General features: G+C 38.5%; 1 protein-coding gene across 4 annotated transcripts in view; it reads left to right on the top strand.

The window, feature by feature from the left end:
* The window catches only part of LOC129725493 (G-protein coupled receptor Mth2-like), a 57,689-nt gene extending 38,653 nt beyond the window's left edge, over positions 1–19,036 (top strand). For 3 of the 4 annotated variants that reach the window (XM_055681417.1, XM_055681416.1, XM_055681415.1), the window contains exons 3-5: positions 17,301–17,723; positions 17,782–18,142; positions 18,670–19,036. In XM_055681417.1, coding sequence (XP_055537392.1) covers positions 17,301–17,723; positions 17,782–18,142; positions 18,670–18,799 — 914 coding nt within the window. In that variant the 3' untranslated portion in view covers positions 18,800–19,036. Of the gene's footprint in view, positions 1–1,749; positions 2,464–2,526; positions 2,663–17,300; positions 17,724–17,781; positions 18,143–18,669 lie in introns of those variants that run through there. The other variant, XM_055681414.1, reaches the window with a different exon arrangement.
* Positions 19,037–22,176: the final 3,140 nt, after the last annotated feature.

Raw genomic sequence — 22,176 nt, 5'->3', positions numbered from 1 at the left:
CGTGCTACATAATCTTTGACGTTGGACTAATGTCCATCTCGAAGTTAGGCACCTGAATTTGAAAATCTAAACACTGTGCTACAAATGAAAAAAAAAATGCAAGAACTTCTGAAGTCACCTAGTGTAGGTTGTAGGTCTTGTTGAGTGTAACATTCGCTCATACTAGAAATTTTCCAAACACCCCCAAAATCTGAAGTTATGGTAAAAATACGGTTTTTTGGACCTCAGTGCATACAATTTTTTTTAACTCAGTCATCTCTCAACCGATTTTCAATGCTTAGGCAGTTTTGGAAAGAAAATGAATAGAGCTTTCAAAAGATTTACTGGTTTGTACTAATATCACTAATACATGTTGAGTTATTCGAGTTTAAATATAATTTTCTACATTTTTTCACGCAATTTTTCAATTCAATTCGAAATTTGCCACCTGTTTTTGTGAGAAAGATACTACAAATACACTAATTTTTTGGAAAAATATTTAATGACGAAACAAACAAAAGTGGTTTTGTGAAAATCGGTGAATATTTGGCTGAGTTATATATTTTTTAATAAAACCAGAATTTTTGGCTTCTATCCCACAATTATTTCGCGGTGCTACAAATGGTGAAAAAACACAAGAACTTCTGAAGTGACCTGGTGTAGGTTGTAGATCTTGTTGAGTGTAACATTCGCTCATACTAGAAATTTTCCAAACACCCTCGAAATCTGAAGTTATGGTCAAAATATGGTTTTTTGGACCACAGGGCATACATTTTTTTTAACTCAGTCATTTTTCAACCGATTTTCAATATTTGGGCAGTTTTGGAAAGAAGATAAACAGAGCTTTTTAATCATTCACAGGTTTGCTGTGAACAACTGCTTAACCCGACGCAACGCAAAACAACTGCTTAACCTGACGAGAATTTCTGAAGTGCCTCAAAAGTATAAAGTTTACGCCAAATCAGAAAGGGCGAGAAAATGTTTTTTTTTCGCCTTTTGTTACGACTCTTGAGTTTTATGTGATTTTGAACGCTGAATCATCCACTAGCCTGGGTGAACAATAGCACTTTTCAGAGCGAGACATTTCACCCTATCACAGTCGCAACAGGGTCAGTTAATTCTAAAAATAGTGATTGAATTTTCGGTTGTTTCTCGCCGACTATTCCAGCCAAACAAAACAAAGCTAACCATAAACAACGTTTCCAGCGAAGCTTATCTGCGCAAGTAGTATATTCCGCAGTATTTACGCAACTATAACTCATATCCGATAATTCTGATGTGCACACCATGGCGATGTATGAGTTTAGAATGGAGAGCTTCTCTACTTCAGTAATGAATGACTCAAGTTAAAAGTTGGATGGTGGGGATAGAGATAGTGGATATGTCGGAAATGTGATTTTAAAATTAAATGATTAAATTATAATTATTAATATTCATCTTCGCCATCGCCATCGAGAAAATGAAATGATAAAATCAAAATCTGATAAATTGTTCAACACCCTTTAAATCTGTTTGAAAGAATAGTCTACAGTCATCCCTTTGCCGAAAATCCCTACCATTTATTGCACTTTGAGTAACGCTAAGTGCAAAGTTGACTATCTTGGCAAACGATAGTCTTTGCTTCCATTTCACCATATTGTAAACCGTCGCCCGCTAACGGCCGGTCAAGAAACAAAGAAATGATAATAAACAAATATCCACATTCGATTGAACGATGTGGTAGAGCGGAACACTGTTCCGGAGCTGTAAAAATGATTGCCCACAGGTGTGAAAGTAATTAGGTTCACTCCCCTTGAGGAGGCAGGGTTGTTCGTCTCTTCATAACCCTGTAACAATAACCACGTTCGAAGTGTGCCGGTATTTTTGGATCCGAAATTATGGAATCCATGAGGAGACGCATAGAGACACGGCGTTTTGCACGCTCGTGACTAACTTAGTAGACGTAAAGTGATTTCCGAATGAAGCAGTCGCGTGTTGTATTTAGCTGGCATGGCGATATCTTCAATCTGTAATTTCTTATCAGTGCTCAGTGCCTTCGGGTTAGTCATAAGTGTTGCAGCTGCCGAACTGCCTTGTGAATTTCGGGACTCTGTTAACATTAGCAGTGGATCGCTTGACGCACTGCGTATTATTTTGCATAATGGAATCCACTATAGACCGGAGCATTACGGTTTGATAAACTATGACTATGTAAGCTACGACATAAGAATTAGTGTTCCTAGTTATTATCGCGGTTGCATCTGCCAGTTAACCAACTGTGTGCGGTTATGTTGTCCAGAGAACCATTGGTTTTCGAGTGATGGAGTAAAAACAACCTGCAATGAGGTATCCAGCGGCCTGCCGTTTATGGTATGGGCGAACGTTAGTTCCGAAAGTGGAGTTCGTTCGAAAAATTTGCTTGACGACATAAACTATGGATTCGTTTATGGCAAACCATGCCCAGGAATTTTTTCGGGTGATTTAGACGAATGGTTCTTGGATGACGTAAGCTCCTGCAAATGACAGCCGAAAGTTTCAACGCTTATGAGTTAAAATTTCCTCTTCCAGACTGGAACAATCCAAACGGTGGAAGACATTAGCGTTCCGCAGTTAGAATACTGCTTAGCGATAGCAGACAGTATCAGTACGGCGATTCCATATCTATGCCCTCTTATCGAAGAAGCAAAAGTGTCTTACTCTATCGGTACGTGAAACCAAATAAGCATGTTGTGAAACTTGAAGCTCTTCTGGTTAGAGTTGAAGAACACTGTCAGCTAATTTAAATCTTAAATAGGGACAGACTTGCGGGATTTTTTCATGGTCGCTAACAGCAGTTAGCACACCGGAATCGATTGGTTTTATTGCTCGTAGTTTTACAAGCAACAGTAAAATGGGACACATGTGACGCGCTGACAATTTTGCGTTACCGTTTTGTGTAACTTCAGCACATGGAAACGTGTTCAATTATATTTGTTTATTTGAAAATAGAAAGTGAGATGAATCTTCCAAAACCCTCTTTTCAAATTCGTTTGTGGATACTAACCATAAAATTTGATAGCTGTTGACGGCATTTTTCCTACGCTTCATCATTCCTACGTTGCATTGCAACTTGCTTAGCGAGTCAATTTACCGTTCATGACTACTACTAAATATGGAGCAATTTCAATGGATTTTTAGATTATCATTTTTAATTTGATTATGGCCTAGAGCTGTCATTCTGAAAATTTATGAAAACACTGAAAGGTTGGCTGAACATTGCAGGTCATAACATCATGGAGATATACGACAAAGAAGGTAAAATTTTCCAAGAGGAAGAAAACGATGTACAGTAATACAGACCGACAGTTTAAGTGAAAATGGAGTATTATTTTTTCTTGTGATTTTCAAGCTATATTATCTATCAATGGAGAAGTTCCTTTATATAAGCAGATTTTCATTTATATTGTAGTGAAAACTAGGGTGGTTCCAAAATCAGCGAAATAAAATAATTGAAATTTTTGTATGCGGAAAAAACTAAGCTATAAAAACCGGACGTTTTTGACAAAAAATGAGCAGATTAACATTTGTTTTATTAAGTTTTAAGATATATCTCAATTCAGATTTTTTATATGAAACAATAGACGAGTTGCTATTTCAAATGAAACCAGAAGATTTTTTTTCTCATTTGCCTTATTCCGAGATATCAACATTTGAAAAGGGCATATTTCAACTTTCAGTCACATTTTCACCTAAAGGTCTAAAATTAAACCTGAAACTCTTAAATGGTTGTACACATTTGGGAAGGGCATTAATTTTGCTATAAAAAGCACTATTCTCAATTGATTTATGGTTCACAACAAATTTTTAGAAGCGATAGTAAAGTGTAACGGGACAATGCGAGCAAAATCATATTCTCGCTATCTCTAGCCCTCATATTCTCTTTACCCTCGTTCGCAAAAAATGAAAATTCTGCTCTGATTGTTTTGAGCATGAGCATGATTGATCGCCCGCGGTTGCTACTCCGTTATTGCCAGATCAGCTGTAATCACACAGAGAACCAACAGATGATGTTTGGGACCAACATGCATCCTCAATGTGTAAAAACTGGTGACCTTAATCTTTATAATAGGCAATACCAGCGCCGGCCGCATCCGAATGCAGGTCAAAGAAGGAGTGTGTATAGGAATATGTTGACGTGATACTCGCTTTATTGGAAGCCGAGAACTCCTCTGCACTTCCACGAGAAATCACTGGGATGTTGAAGAAAGGGTAAGGTATACAAAAAAAGGTATACAGCAGGGTTCGTTTTGGTAAATGTCGCGTGAAAGAACGTCTTCGTCTTTTTTTATACCGCAGCTCACTCCGTGCGCAATATGTCACTACAACATACACGCATCTACCCGAGAGCCTTCCGTGCACTCTCCGGCCAACACAAAGTATCGTCGGCAACGATAGTTTTTCTCTCACACGGTGGCAGCACTACGGCAAGTCAGCGCTGCCCCGGTCCACAGTGGGGCGACCCCATACAAAGGCTGGCCAAGCAAAAAAAGTGTCGATAAATGCGACAAAAACATTTGGCATCCATTTTTTGTTTGGGCTGTCCATAAAGCACGAAATCCACTTTTCAATATTTTTTGGCACTTTTTTCCTTTTTTATAGAATTATAGGATTTTTGACCACAAGTAGTGCCACCAGGCGTCCTCCCCATTGAAAAAAAAACACGTAATTTATGGACGATCCCTCGAACTAAACAAATTTTGCCTAAATATATATATTTTTTTAATGAACTAAAACTATATAGGTAATACAAACTTTCGTTCGGAAAACTCGTTCAATTGATAGGTTAACATTGATGCTCACCTAATTTTTTTCTTGCATCTTATAGCATTTTTTCTCAGCTTTCCAATGCTGGTCTCAAATCGAAAATCGGAAGTTGCGAACACAGCCAAAATTGTATTTTTCTGATATAATCCAAGATGGCGGCCAACAATTCTGATTACTTCAAATGAAAGCCCTATCATTCCTCTTTACAGAAAAGTGCTACTTATAGCAGGCTCCGTAACGAATTTCAGAGATATAGCTCAAATAAAACATTAAGAATTGTTAAAATTTCCACTCTTCTAGAAAATATTTCACCCCTTGGTGACCGAGGGGTCAACAAATTTAATCAAACAAAAATGGCATAATCATTTTTTTTTTATTGCTAACAAATATGTGCATTTATATCAAATTCGTAAGACCTTGTGCACCTAGTGGCCTGGTTTCAGCGAGAATTGCTCATATATGTTATCTCCCTAATCCGGTTTCTAAGGTTGAAAGAGGACATTTGAATACATGTGTAACACCATGAATTGACAACTTACTAGACATTGAATTAGGTGGTGCCGCTGAAGTTGAAGGCTTCATAATAAAATTCAACGAATTTATGAATTCGAAAACCAAGACACTGGAATGACACAACGTTCTAAATGAATATGAAAAGATGCGGAGGGCGTCGACTGTTTTTTGTTTTTTTTTTCTCATAAAGCAAAATGTGTGCTTTACTTTTGTATGCAAACGAGTGCGAAGCAAAAGCAATCTTCAAACGGGCTATCGTTAGCCGGAGTTTGATGGTATGAATTTGCTGCTAGTATTTGTCACTTCAATCAGTTTAGCGAATTTCATGATCATAAATTGACAAGGGCTGAATGTTTTTAATATTGTTTTAAATTTGCAGGGAGTGATAAAGTTTGACATAATTAAAATTTCAAAAAGATTTGTTTACTGTTTTCTTGTTTAACACTTATTTTACAGCTTTTCAAGGATAAATTTTGTGATTTTTGCCCAAATTTATATTTTATGTTTACGGATTGAGTACGATATCATAAATTTCCATTAATTGGGTATCATGGTTATGATTAAAATTAATCCTGGATGAAATTTCAATTTCAAAAATAAAAACCAAAAAAAAGCTGCTATCGCTTTCTACACTAAAGTAACAAATTGCGCAGTTTTGCGCTACAGCAGACCGTATGCATTTGAAAGCTAACGTTTTTACCTTAATTTCGAATGTAGTCACAACCGTGGCAAACTGCGGCAACTAAACTTTTAAGCTACTTTTCTACAAAAAATCACGTTTTCTTTTGAATTTTTCTAGTGTCAGGCCTACTATGACCAAATTTTACAATATCTAATAAAAAGGGTTTGTTTTGCACAATATTTACAACAACCTTTCGTTTGACGTCAAAAAATCCAAGCTATCATTGAAGCTACAGAGCGTTTCAAAGTAATGTACTTTTTTCAAAAAGCTTTGAAAAGTCATAAAAAATTCAGATTTCATGACAGTGCGCCCTAAGTTTGGATTTAGACACTTGAATGTTATAGCAATAATAGAAAAATATCATGAAACAGCTAACGATAATAATTTTTTTTTTGCTGATGGCCAGCGATTCTGGGCGACACACGGCACAGGCAAGGCCTGGACCCGGCCCGGTCCCGGCGCGGAAGCAATGGGAATAGCCCTCCATACCGAAAACTATTGCGCGTTGTTGATATATCTGAAGATAATACGATCACATGAAAGATATCGACCCGGAGTCTTTAGGGGTTCGGTCAACTTGACATTTTCTACCTAACAAATCGACTAATGACGTCTCTCGTATACACTTCGTCTGTACTAAAAATAAACGATGCGATCCCACGAAAAACACACCTGAAAAATGAAATACATATAACAATGTTGCGCGCTTATTACGAAAACGATCCATGAGTATCTTTCTTGCCGAACATGACGCGCGCGCGATGTAGCCTTTGCCACTCGTAGCAATCAGCTAATTGTCAATCCCGAGTACTTCCGAGGAAGCAAATACACGTCGACCGACGCGATTCTTTGGAAGTATACCTACATCTCGTTATCGTTAATCACGATATTCATCGACCGAACGAAATCTTCGGCTAAACGATCACAGTGAGACATGAACAAGCATCTGGGTATACCCCGCGAAATCACTACATTCCGTAAACGTTCATACGAGCAAAACTCTCTCGAGCCGGAAACGCGGTTTACACTGAAGCATTATGCACGACTGCTCTATTCCCTCCTACCCTATTCTGCTCTGATCGATAAAGTCTTCTACGTTTTGTTCTTGTATAAAAAAAAACGAACAAATTGGTTGAATAGTTCATTCAAATACTAGTATATTTGATTTTTTATCGAGGTTCGCCAAACGTGGCGGGACAACGCTACCTATTTGAATTTAAACTGAATAATTGTGAAATATGTTTTCAAATTTTTTTGATGGTCAAAATTCATCATGTTTTGGTTATTTTACATTAGTATGGTGAGGATTTTAGAAAAAAATGGTGCATATGGGACGAAAAATTATGTTCCGCAAGCAGAATAATAATCACTTTTTAATAAAGGAATGTCAATAATTACTACAAAACTTGTGTATATAGGATCATAGGGTGGAAGGGGGAGGGTATTTTTGGAGGTTACGATTGTAGTACCTTAACTTTGCCTTCTAAGCCATCTCGGATCTCGGAAGTGCGTAAAGTCTTCAGAGACTTAAATGAAGTTTTAGTGCAAAAAACGCAGAAGCGACAAACCTAGTGAGCAATAACGCTGCGGTCTTTCGACGTAATTAAGAGGCTAGGGGCACCAATGTTCACAGGAATGATTAAAAGCTATAGCAAAGCTAAGCCTTGATGCTACATTCCGATTCGGAACTCGATCTTCTGTTTTATTCATACACAGACCTCGCAGCCAACTGTTAAGTGTACAGGATAATTGCGGGGCTAGCGCTACGATCCTACTGACACTGACAGTCTCTCCCGTACCGAGACTCGAACCTACGACGACTGGCTTCTTAGGCCAACATCGTACCTCGAGACCATCTGGGAGATTAAAAGCTATACATAATCTTCTTTATTTTTCCAGTTTAAGTTCTAGGGCATAACCTGTCTTGACCAATGTTATCCACGTCACAGTGTATCTGGTAAAATAAACTTATTCAAAATGTGTCTCCTATAATATACTACCAAAATTGAAATGTGGCATATTAAACGAGTGATACCAATTTTTTCGGATATGTTCTTCTACCAGAGACCCCGTGTATGTACTGGGTAACAAAAAAGTCCGGTCACACAGGAAAATCTCAATATGTCAAAGAATAAGAAGAAAATCTTAATCTGGCTTTCATAGCTTTATTCAGTAACTCATAGAGATACTTCACTGACGATATCTCGGAATTACACCACCTTTCTCTGATCGAACCAGCTTCAGACGTCTCGGAAAGCAGTCGCAAGCGGCGCGCACGTGCTCCATCGGCATCTCGTCCCAGATTTTCGTGATAACTCGCATGAATTGCTCCAAATTTGTTATTTTATAGTCGTTCAGCTCCGACATCATGTATCCCCACCAGTGCTGAAAAAAGTCATTTTCCCCAGCAAAATTCTTCGAAAATTACAGCCTATCATTTTCAATTTTCGCTTCCAATGATCGCAGCACTCTTTCAAATACACTAGATTTTCGTCCTAGTAACGTGTTGTTATACTCAGATGAAATAGATCGCGCGCATCGTTCACGGATAAGGAATAAAATTAGAATACAAATCCAACCAAATGATCTTCACTTTAAAGCGAAAAAGAAAAACAAACAGTGCACTCAACCAAAATGAACCTCACCGAAACACTTTTTCACTGACACTGACCGATGCCTTGACAATCTTCGTTAACTGATAAACTGATTTTGTTGTCTTGCTTCCATCGCATGAAATATAATGAGGTGTTTTGACAGTTCACTTCCATGCAAAAAGCGGGAAGGGATAACTCTGAAAGGATTGTAAAAACCTAAATTAATCCACCTAGCGGTCAGATCCAGCCTTTCTCATTCAAACTTTTATTTGTAAAAATAGAATATATATTCACTCTTTAGGTTCTTGAATATTGATGTTGTAATCTATACATATAATAGGTTCTAAAATATTGATGTTGTAATCTATACATATAAAAATGCAGTCCGGTCTGTCTGCCTGTCTGTCTGATCCAAATAGGCTCGAAAATTACCGAGTCGATCGACGCGAAAATTTGTTTAGGGATTTTTCGTGCCAATAAAGATTCCTATGATAGTTTGAGACCCCTCCCTATTCTGGAAGGGAGGGGTCCCATACAAATGAAACATAAATTTCTGCACAACTTAAGAACAAGCCAAGCAGATTAAACCGAAATTGGCATGTGGATGGTTTAAGGGGTTACGAATATGTCCATAATAGTTGGACGCCACTCCCTTTTCTGGAAGGGAGGGGTTCCATACAAATGAAACACAAATTTCTGCACATCTCGAGAACTAACCGAGTAAATGGAACCAAATTTAGCATGTGTATGTTTTAAGAGGTAACAAATATGTTCCATAATCGACCTTAGGCAACATTTTAGATTGTAAGATGGCAACTTCCGGTTTCTGGAAATCAGCCAAAAATGGCCGATTTCCACCCAATTTAACATCCGGATCTAGCATGATACACAGGAGCTGAAATCGACCACAGATACCATTTTGAATTCTAAGATGGCGACTTCCGGTATTGGGTGTTATTCGATCATTTTCGGCTGTTTCCCAGGAACATGTGATTCTAGTATATATATAGAACTTAGGCGATGTACAGAGGCCAAAAGTCGAGGATGTTGTCATTTCGATAAAACCAATCATTTCAAACGGTTTGTTATTCGACTTTGATCATATCATATGACCGATTCGTCGTGCATTTTCAGATTTTAAACACATCGCAAGGAATCAATGAATTTGGAACGTTCAAATAGTACTATACCACATTTAATATATGTTGAGGCCACATATATCGATCAAAGCAGGTGTAGTTTTAAATATTTTAATTTCTTTTCTTTCCATAACTTTTGAGCCAAATCAAATTGTAATGAAGCATGTTATCTGTAAGTTCGAGAGATGACTCGTTCGTATGACACTAGTTATGCTCAAATAAGTCATGTAATCTTTGAGATAATAGACTTTCGTTGTTTTATTAACAATTTAATACATAACGGTTGCTTAAGTTCGATTGTAATCAAATGAAAATAGGGCAGCCTAACTTTGAAACCACGTGTTCAATCATAATTCATCAGTTAACCTTAAACTAGTCCGCTCATCTAATAATAATATTGATCAAATCCGTTGTGTAGTTTCTGAGATAATGAAGTTTCGTGATTTTCACATTCCGGTACATTACAGACGAAGTTACAGTTCGATTACAGCAAAATCTAATAGGGTGTCATGAGGCAGCTAGACCTTTCAGCCATCTCTGAGAAAAGTGAGTGAGTACAAGTAGTCTTCGGAATATGTTCCTTTTCATAGCTGGATTTCACATTTTTAAACATAACAGGCAAAGTAATAGTCTGATTGCAAAACAAATCAATAGGGTCTTATGGGGCAACTAGACCTTCCATTTGACATTGATTTTATGAAAATCGGTTCAGCCATCTCTGAGAAACATGAGTGAGATTAATAGTCACGTTTCTTGTCATAACTTTTGAACTACAAGTTCAATCTTCATGAAATTCAAAAGTTAAAGGTATTTTAGGTAGCCCGTTCACCTGAAACCTATTTTGTTCAAATCGGATGTGTAGTTTTTGAGATAATGATGTTTCATGATTTTTACATTTTCATACATTACCTTTGAACCAAAAATCCGATTACAATGAAATTTAATAAGGTCTTATGGGACAACGAGACCTTTCATTTGCAATTAATTTCATGAAAATCGGTCCAGCCATCTCTGAGAAAAGTGAGTGAGAATAAAAATCTGCACATACACACACACACACACACACACACACACACACATACACACACACATACAGAAAATGCTCAGCTCGTCGAGCTGAGTCGAGTGATATATGCCATTCGGCCCTTTGGAGCACTTTTTTACTTTCGGTTTTGCAAGTGATTGCTTTTTTTTCTAGGAGAAAGGCAAAAAACATATAAAATATCCTGTTTTATTTTACTACCTGAAAGTTAGAAGGCGTTTGGTTGAATGAGTGGAAAATACCAATTTTTTTGTGATGCAATTTGGTCCCGGACACTCTTTACCCAATCCAACGAATCTGCTTCAGAACAGTCCTGTCGAAGATTTCTGTATGATTTCATGTTCCTTGGTGTACAAAAACAACTGGATAGCAACAAAATTTCAGTTGTCACCCGTTAGCTAATAACTGCACTGGTTACCTCGCAAAAACTACTACGATAGATCATTACCATGTCCAATGTAAATGTTTCATCGCATAACGTTGATTTGCGAAATTCTTGCGTTAAATCTTCTTCTTCTTTTTCTATATCTATAAAATAGATGATACTCAGCCCGCGTTGCTGCGCCTGTTAGTTTGTAACGACAATTATGTATTTCTGGAATGTGCCATAATTTCAAACATGTATTACCATGCAATAAGAACCTAAATTAATTCACCTAGCGGTCAGACTTATTATTTGTAAAAATAGATTTACATGAATGCTTAAATCCAATAAATGTTTATCCACTCTTTGGGTTCTAAAATATTGATGTTGTAATTAAAGTATAAAATATGAAATTTGACGTAATGTTAGTACTTAAAAAATAGCGAAATAAAAGCAATGACTCTTAATTTCGAACAATTTAATCACGAGCGATGCCGGGAACGTTCAGATAGTACGATACCACATTTAAATCATGTTGAGGCCATATATATTGATCGAAGCAGGTAAAGTGTTGAATAGTCTTTGAATTTCTTTTCTTTCTAAAACTTTTAAACAGCATATCAAATTGTTATGAAGTTTGTTATTTGTAAGTTTGAGAGATGACTCATTTGTATGACACTAGTTATGTTCAAATAAGTCGTGTAATACTTGAGATAATAGACTTTCGTTGTTTTACAAATTAAAACATAACGCTTGCTTAAGTTTGGCTACAATCAAATGAAAATGTGACGTATGGGGCAGCCAAACTTTGAAACCACGTGTTCAATCATAATTCATCAGTTAACCCTTAACTAGCCCGTTCATCTGATATCAATATTGTTCAAATCGGTTGTGTAGTTTTTAAGATAATGAAGTTTCGTGATTTTCACATTTCGATACATTACAGACGAAGTTACAGTCCGATTACTGCAAAATTCAATAGGGTGTCATGAGGTAGGTAGACCTTTTATTTGATACTAATTCTGTGGAAATCGGGTCAACCATCTCTGAGAAATATGAGTGAGTCCAAGTAAGTTGTCTTGGAATATGTTTCTTTTCATAGCTGGATTTCACATTTTTAAACATAACAGGCGAAGTAATAATCCGTTTGTAAAAAAAAATCATTAGGGTCTTATGGGGCAACAAGACCTTTCATATGACACTAATTTTATAAAAATCGGGCCAGCCATCTCTGAGAAACATGAGTGCGATTAATAGTCTCCAGAACACGTTTCTTTCCATAACTTCTGAACCACATGTTCAATCTTTATAAAATTCAAAATTTAAGGGTTTTTAAGGTAGCCCGTTCATTTGAAACTAAATTTGATCAAATCAGATGTGTGGTTTCTGAGATATTGATGTTTCGTGATTTTTACACTTTGATACATAACCTCTAAACTAGAAATCAGATTACAATAAAATTCAATAGGGTCTTATAGGGCAACTAGACCTTTCATTTGCAATTAATTTCATTGGAATCTGTTCGGTCATACCATCTCTGAGAATAGTGAGTGCGAAAAAAGGTGCACATACACACGTACACAGCCACACACAAACATATACACCTATACATGCTTATAGTATATGACATTTGGCCATATGGATCACTTTTCTACCTTTTAATTAGCCAGTGATCGTTAGGAGGAAGTCAATATGTTTACTTTCATTATGTGATTTCACGATTTCATGAACAACGGACAAAGTTACAATCCGCTTGCAATGAAATTCAATAGCAACCTATGGCGCAACTAGACCTTTCATTTGCAATTAATTTTATGAAAATCGGTCCAGCCATCTCTGAGAAAAGTGAGTGAGAAAAATAAGTTGCACATACATACACACACACACACACTCATACATACATACATACATACATACAGAAAATGCTCAGTTCGTCGAAAGGGGTCGAGTGGTATATGACATTCGGCCATTGGGACCACTTTTATACCTTTGGTTTTTCCAGTGATTGCTCTACCTTTCTAGGAGAAAGGCAAAAATAACGTTTATGGATGCTTTTTTTCACTTTCACTCAAGAGTTTCAACAAATATCAACCCTGATCCCCACACGAAATAATCCAGTGGATTCAGATCCGGAGGTGACGGAGGCCATTCATTCTTCAAAATGAAATCGGTCAAGTTTTTCTCACACCACGCCTGAACAACCTTTGCGGTGTGGGATGGGGCGCCATCTTGCTGGAAGCAGTAGTAATCGTCTTTAAACAATAGTTCAGCTTGAGGCAGAACATTTTTATTCAAAACCGTGTCCAGGTAGTATGCTGCGTTGATTTTGACCCCTTTATCGATAAAAATAAGAGGCAGTTTACCTCTCTTGCAAATGGCTTCCCAAACCATCACTGACGTCTTATTTAGAAACCGGGAAACCCTTTCACATATTCAGCGTTAACAGCTGCTCTTAACTCTGCCATGGCTCACAACTCAATGTAAACAAACTGCACAGAAACGAAACTCTGCCACTTTGGGCAGCAAAGTTAACCCTTTCATTTGACATATAGATGGCACCAGAGAGATGCAACGTGTAGGCTACAGGCGCCCCAAAAAAGTGTGACCGGATATTTTGTCATCGTGTAGTGTCAGTTGAAGTCGAAATTTGCGACATCACCTGTAAAACTAAATTTTATTACTCCTTCTGGAAAAACATGTTGAATTGCATTTCAAGTACTTAATAGGAATCAATGCACAGTGAAATACCAGTTTCTTGGAAGAATTATGACGAAAGAGAATTTTCAAATCTCACTTTCAACGAATGATTTCCACTACGTCTTTATAAAATTTAGCATGTTGTAATAAATTCCTATTCGAAAGCGAACATATGACATTAGGCTGCCATTGAGGTTTTACTTTTTATTGAACATATAACTTTTATCGGGAGTAACTTGCAAATGGTAGTATTTATTCAAAAACGAGATTATTTATTTTCTAGTCATTTTCAAACCTTGACAAACATTATCCTCTTTAAATTTCCTTAATTAAATTTGCAAACAACAACAGCTGCGGAACTAGGCCGACGGAAAATAAGCGGGAATAAAAAAAATTTTAGATTGTTATACCTATGCTTCTATTGTTCACCGTTTTACAAAGAATATATATATATATATATATATATATATATATATATATATATATATATATATATATATATATATATATATATATATATTTTTTTTTTTTTTGTTTGTTTCAGGTGGAGGGGAAATTTGCATCCAAACCCCTGAGGTGACCAACCTCAGGGAGTGTGGGGTTGGTTTGAATCAGTGACCGGACCAACTAAAACCCCTCCAGTCTCCAGCCCATAATACTCCCCGGGACCACCGCTAGGTATTGCTTCGGGGAGCGGCTTTTGTGCTCTGTGCACCCTCTTGGTTCTTTAGGTATCTTTGCTAACTTAGCTAACTAACCTGGAGACTGGCCGTTAGCTAACACTGGCGTGTCGGTGGTCAACCTGTCGCCTGTTTTGCAATTCTAAAACTATTTGAGAGGCAGCTGTACAAACCGCCCTCCAAATGTTTGGGTCTTTACACATCCTCCGAACTAGGTTGTCCGGAGTGGTGTCTGGCCCGCTCACTTCCATCATGTCGCTCCGCGCATGCACAAAACGAGGGCACACGAAGAAGACATGCTCAGCAGTTTCTTCCGCATCCGCGCACTCGGGACACATGGGGGACCCCGCATGCCCGAATCTGTGTAGATACCGCCTGAAGCAACCATGACCTGACAGAATCTGTGTCAAGTGGAAGTTAACTTCTCCATGGCGCCTCCCGACCCATCCGGATACGTCCGGAATAAGTCGATGCGTCCATCTACCCTTTACGGAATTGGACCATTCCTGCTGCCATCTGATAATCGAGAATGACCTTCTGGTGCCTCGTATACCCCTTGTGTCACGTTGATCGAAGCATTCTACGTCCTCCTTAATGGCTATGCTGATAGGCATCATGCCGGACAGGACGCAGATTGCGTCGTATGACACTGTACGGTACGCGCTCACAACCCTCAGGCACATGAGCCTGTAGGTACTTTCCAGTTTACGACGATGACTGTTAGTACCTAACGCTTTGGACCACGCTGGCCCACCATACCTAAGTATGGACGAAACCACTCTGGCAAGAAGTTTACGCTTGCTGCCATATACCGCTGAGCTATTGGACATCATTCGAGATAGTCCTGCAGCGGCCGTTGAAGCCCTCTTACAGGCATAGTCGACGTGACTCTTAAATGTGAGCTTATCGTCAACCATAACCCCCAAGAGCTTCAAGGAACGCCTTGAGGTAATGGTGCAGTCACCGACTCTGACCACCGCCTGTTGCTCTAATTTGCGGTTGTTTACAACCGTAACCTCCGTTTTATGGTGCGCTAACGCCAGTTTCCTAGAGTGCATCCAGTCTTCGACCTTGCGTATGCAGTGCGCGGCCGTCAACTCGACCTCTTCGATCGACTCGCCGTAGACCTCTAGCGTGATGTCGTCTGCGAAGCCGACGATCACAACCCCTACAGGAAACTTTAGTTTCAACACCCTGTCATACATGACATTCCACAACACCGGGCCCAGGATGGAACCTTGCGGTACCCCTGCGGTGATTGGGACGCATTTCTGACCCTCCTCCGTGTTGTAAACTAGTACCCGATTCTGGAAATAATTTCCCAAAATCTTGTACAACGACACCGGTACGTGGATGCTCCTAAGCGCGAGCGCTATGGAGTCCCAACTGGCGCTATTGAATGCATTCTTCACGTCAAGCGTGACGATTGCGCAATAGCGAATGCCCCAACTCTTACGCTGGAGTGCTACCTCTGCCGTCTTGGTGACAGAGAGAATAGCATCCAGCGTGGATCTACCTTTCCGGAAGCCGAACTGGTTACTTGCCAGACCGTTTACACCCTCTGTGTACTTCACCAGTCTGTTGAGGATAATCCTCTCAAGCACCTTGCCCGTAGTGTCCAGCAGACAGATAGGTCTGTATGCCGATGGGTCCCCTGGCGGTTTCCCAGCCTTCGGCAACAGCACCAATCTCTGTCGCTTCCACCTGTCCGGAAAGAGGCAGTCATCTAGGCACTTCTGCATGACTGCTCGAAATAGATCGGGGGCCACTTTCATGGCCGTCCTGATGGCCAAGTTCGGGATTCCATCCGGTCCCGGTGCCTTGCTCACCTTTAGGGAGTTGGCGATCACGATGAGTTCCTCATTCGTAACCCTTACCTCCTCCACAACCTCTGCACGGCTGCCGTCTCTCACGGATTGGATGCCTGGCAGGTTGGCCGACCATCCCTGGTCTGTGTCTGAGATACTGGAACGTCGGACGTGAGACTCAGCAACCGGAGGCCAAGGATTTGGCTCGTGTCGTGAAAAAAGTCCCTCGATGATACGCTCCAGCATCGCTGGTGATCGCTCTGCAGGCGCCAACACGCCTTTGGTCTTCGCCATTACGACTCTGTAGGCGTTGCCCCATGGATTCGTATTGGCACTCGCGCATAGCCTATCGAAGCAGGCCCTTTTGCTCGCCTTTATCGCACTTTTAAGCGCCGATCTTGCAGATCCGAATACTACACGGCGCTCTACCCTCTGTGCATCGGTACGTGCACATTGCAACATCCGTCTTGCACGGAGGCACGCGCTACGGAGGTCCGCTATCGCGTCGGTCCACCAGTATACCGGTGACTTACCATTCCTAGGTTGGCGGGTCCTAGGCATGGTGGCGTCGCACGCCCGCGATAATGTGGCAACTAATTGGTCAGCACTCGGGCGGAGCCAACTGCCCCCCTCGCGCTCTCTTCTCATTGCTTCTGCAAATACCTCGGCATCGAAATGCGATGTCTTCCACCCGCGGACGGTCGGATATATATATATATATATATATATATATATATATATATATATATATATATATATATATATATATATATATATATATATATATATATAGGGTAGGTGAGCCAGTTATGGCAAGTGCACCAGTTATGGTTATATTGCATAAGCGCAATGGTGCCAATTATGGCAATAAACCATTTGAACTCCATAGGCCATAACTGGTTCATGCCATAACTGGTACATTTCTTAGGTATTGCCATAACTGGTACTTCTCCCCTATATACAAAAAAAAAATCAAGTTGATATTTGAAACTCTATAACTTTCCATTTTCTTTCTTTCAGGAATAGTACTGTCAATCCCCTTCCTAGTGGCTACGCTGCTAATCTACGTGTGTATACCTGAACTGCGGAACATTCACGGAAAATCACTAATATGCTACACTCTGGCATTGACCGTGACCTACATTGTGTTGCTATTCATCAATTTTCACAGCACCGTGATTCCTTGCAGTGTGCTCGGTTACATGCTATACTTTTCCGTTCTGGTGAGCTTCTTCTGGTTGAACGTTATGTGTATCGACATATTCTGGACCTTCAGCAGTGGTGTGGTAATGAGAAATGAACGCAAGCGTTTCCTGTATTATTCGCTATACGCATTTGGCAGCCCAGTTGTGATTTTGGTACTGGCGTTGATCTTTGACTTTACTGAGCTGGTTCCCGAAGAGTATAGACCCCGCTTTGGAGAGCCGAGTTGTTTTATTCACAGTAAGTATTTGTTGGCATGTTATTGAAAAGCTCATTCCAAAACCAAATTTTATTTCAGAAAACAAATGGATTGAATTTGTATATTTTTACCTGCCTTTGCTGATTCTGGTGGTAGCGAATTTGTACTTTTTCGTGGTGACTGCAATTCGAATTATCAGAATCCAGCGTGCAACAGAAGCAGTATTGCGAAACGATTCGGAGCGGCACAGCAAATTTGAGAAGGATCGCAATCGGTATGGTCTCTATCTACGACTTTTCATCGTTATGGGCATAACCTGGACATTTGAAATAATTTCCTGGGCAGCAGAGAGCGAAAACTGGTTCTTTTACGTGGCAGACATATGCAACTGCTTGCTAGGTGTGATCATATTTTTTCTGTTCGTATGGAAACAGAGAGTAAGGCAACTGGTGGCAAAAAGGTAAGAAGAGCTCTTACGTTTAATTCCAATTTTGACGTAGGACTACGTCTTACACGGAAGTACAGGAGTAAAGAGACAATCTTAACATACAACCATGAAAAAGGCGGTTAAGTTCAAAGCAATTTTTTCTACTTTGTTTCTCATCGAATTCACGAGTTTGCATCTATCGATCAGAAATTCTCCTACGGTGTGATTCTAACAAGAAAAACACTTGATTTGAGGACATTCGGAAAGAATAAATTGGTAAACACTAAGCATCGTCTATATCAACGAAACAACCAATCACTGCCGATAAATGGCATCCCGTAATAAAAGGAGCATCATCTGAACACACTGTGCTATTCCAGATACATGAATCCTATAATGAATATTCAAATCAAACGGTTCTTTTAAGGACCACCAAACTGTTAGGTTAATATTTGATTTTCAGCATTCAAACTGGCTCTACGTGGTCCTATGTCAAACATGCGGTCGTGTTTAGGACACAACCCCTGTAGTTTTTAATACTTATTTCTTTTAATTGACAGAATTGGTAACAGCCAGCCGCTTAGACATTTTAAATCATCATCCTCGAATGCGGTGACATGCTCGGAAACCACCAAATTTTCAAGTTTTCAGGAATCAAATGCTCCCCAGCAACCGGGATTGGCTCGGTAGAAGTTTCAATGAGCTTCAAGAGACGGGGTACCATGCATGATATTTGGACAGGATTGCTGATGTTGTCACTGAATGTGGCACAAAACTTTAATGCAGAACGACCTAGTCAGAAAACCAAAGTTTAAACAATCGATATACCAGGGTATTACCTGTGAAGTGAATTATAATTTACTTTACACTGTTCATAACTACTATTTGTACTGTCGTTTCAATCTATATACGAATAAATAATAATAGAAACTCATGCTTCATATTCTGGTATTATTATTGTATCCCGATGATATGAACCTTACCTGATATACTCCAGATGGGCTAATGGGAGAGTTAAAAGCCGTAAAAGTGACTTAATAAAATGTTTGACTCGTTGCTAAATATGGGTCCCAAACTCATGTGTTCACTCATATAGACATATGTTTTATACAAAATCTCTTGTCGTTCTAAAGCGCTGCGATACCAAACTTTTCCTTAACTTCATTTTCGAAATTCTATTTTCTATATTCAAATCTGTGTTCTTGTTGCACAGCAGCTTGCGCGGGTGGGAGCATAAAATTAAAAGTAAAAATAAATATTTAATTATTTATTGAACTTTGATTGTATACTCTGTGTGTCCACCTTGAAAGTAAAGTTCATCCTAGAAATAAGTCTTGAAACAGGTTTCAAGACCATTTCAAGACCTCAACTTTTATCTTGATAACATTGAAACGTAACTACTGGTTGATTTGAGAATTGAAACTATTAAGTTTCGAAGAGCGTTTTTTATTTCTGCTAGTATGAAGACGAGCATATAGAAAGAGGTTATTTTTATAACAGGAAAAAACCATATCATGGCGAATTTATTTTTTCATTGTAGAATACATTAGGGATGAATGATTTATGATAAGTCTGAATGTAGGCCCATGCGTAGATCTTTGAATATCGAATGCTCTAACTTTTTTGAAAGATTCGAACGTACAACTTTGCACAAGTCAAATGCATGTGTATGTATGTGTAGCTTTGCAACTACATTCACATTGCTTAGTACTACGTCACTATTCCATACAACTTCTGTATACCATGTAGTGTATAAACGCGCTCTCTAGGGGGAAAAATAAGTGCTTTTTGATTCGGTGTTACTCTACCAGAATCACTGTCGAAATATTAAACGCGTATGCGCAGTATGAAATTGTATTTCAACATTCATAACTTGCGAAGCTCCTATGAGGCTTTATTCAAAAACGTTAGTTCAAAGTTAACTGTGATTGTTCTCGATTTAAATCATAGGTATCTATAACTGCGAATTTATTTATGAACATGGGCATAGATTAGCTTGAAACCTCATATTCTACTGTGCTCGAGATTTGACAGATTTTTGTTGTCAACCGTAAAGCTTATCGATCGCGGAGTATGTACGGATGAATCACCTAATTTCTTTGAAATCATTAAAATAAAAACAAAATAGGCATACCTGCTCTTATGAAATCGACTAGCAATGGAAATAAGATAAACATGACGAAATTGATTCGATATTAAGAAGAATAAAACATTTACACAACGCATCCATTCTCATATCACATTTGAAATCTCTGCTCCAGGATTCATACTCTCATTGTTTCGATATTCATCCTACCTATTTATATTTTTCTTATAGGAACGTAGCTTAACGTTGTGGTAGATTACCTACATTACCGATGTTGCATGTAGCTTTAAGCTGGTGTGTGTATAATCAATAATCAAACCTCTGCAGTGCGGTCGAATTCAACATAAGTTGTTTGCTGTACAAAACATGGTTTGTTTCTGAGTCAAACAGACTGTTCAAAAATAAGCATTTATAGAAAAGATAGCTATATAGGTTACTGATAAAAATAGTTATTTGTTTTTTAAAAACAAAAAAAAAATTTATAATGCCATAGCAATTCAGCATTTCATGCATGATTTTTTGTGTTGATAGAAACTGGTTTGGCAACCCTTGATTATGTTGACGCAGGACAGTGACCAGTGAGGAGTCCCGTGATGATGCATACACTGAGAACAATTCTGCAGTCAGAAATACTATTTTGCAGGGTTGATTCAAATTAGGGTTACCATTCGGTCGAGGTTGAAAATCAGGACAAATTTTTCCGGTACAAATTTGATATGGGGTGTTTTCTTTGTTCGAGTATCAATAAACGAAACACGTAATTTGAGATTTGCACTTCAAAATACGCCAAAACACTCATTTATTTATTTGAAGTATTTATCGGATCCAATTTTGGAATTTTGATTCATTAGGCGTTAGAAGATACCTAAAACATGAGGCACACGTTTAGGTTTAAAATTGAGTCCTAAAGTTTTACACGGTTTTCTTCTTTTTATACATCAGTTGAAAGAATGCATTTTTTTTTGAGCAAAACGTGGCTTTAAAAAATGTTTATCGTTGCCCTTCGATTTTTAAATGAAGAATAACAAACTGCTCGAAATACCTTAAATGACAGTTCTCCCATATACTACGTGTGCGAAATGTCATTTAAGTCATTTAGAGCAGGTTTTTATTCTTCATTAAAAAATCGAAGGAAAACGATAAACATTTTTTAAAAATCACGTTTTGCTCAAAAACGCGGCTTTTTCAAATGATATATAAAAAGTGGTATCCAGCTTTTTACGCGCCATAATGACGGACGCTAAAATGCAAAGTTCGTATTAAATCATCCACCCTTTTGACAACTCTGCTCACGTCATTTTGAAGTCTTCACGTATTTTTTCAAAAGAGAAATAAATTTGACAACATTTGTGTTGCCAATACCTCAGACATCCCATAACTGACGTAAGCAGAGAGGTTCGCATATTACGAACACGCATTATAGCGACCGCCATCATGGTGCGTAAAAAGCTGGATAGCTTTAGGACCCAAAAGTCAGATAGTTGAGGGTTGCAACGACTAGACAATTTTTCTCGTCAAAATTCAACCGAAGAAAAAAAAAATCGTTCGAAATAAATCCGTTTCGTTCCGGAATCGGAGTAAAAGTACTGAACAATTTTCAACATCTCTGAACATCCGGCATAATTCAGAAAAATCAGGACAAATGCTAAAATATGAAAAATAAATCAGGACGCTCCAAATGGGTCTCGAAATCAGGACATGTCTTGCTAAATCAGGACGGATGGTATCCCTAATTCAAATACCTAACGCCAATTGATTTGTGCAGACTACACACTTAATCAAAAAAAGTTGTTCGGTGATTTTTGTACAATAATACATCGGTAAAGTGTAATAATACCGGTATTCCTGCAAAAAAGCATCAAATTAACGACTGTTCTGTAAGATCTGTAAGTTTTACCATAATTTTGTTCATTTTTACCGAAATATTTGCTTGATTTTACTTTCACCGAAATCTGTATAACTTTTTACCGAACAATCTGAA

The sequence above is a fragment of the Wyeomyia smithii genome, chromosome 2, assembly GCF_029784165.1.
Source record: "Wyeomyia smithii strain HCP4-BCI-WySm-NY-G18 chromosome 2, ASM2978416v1, whole genome shotgun sequence".
Taxonomy (NCBI): Eukaryota; Metazoa; Arthropoda; class Insecta; order Diptera; family Culicidae; genus Wyeomyia; species Wyeomyia smithii.
Note: the sequence above shows the minus strand (reverse complement) of the source record. Positions and strands in the feature narration are given on the sequence as shown.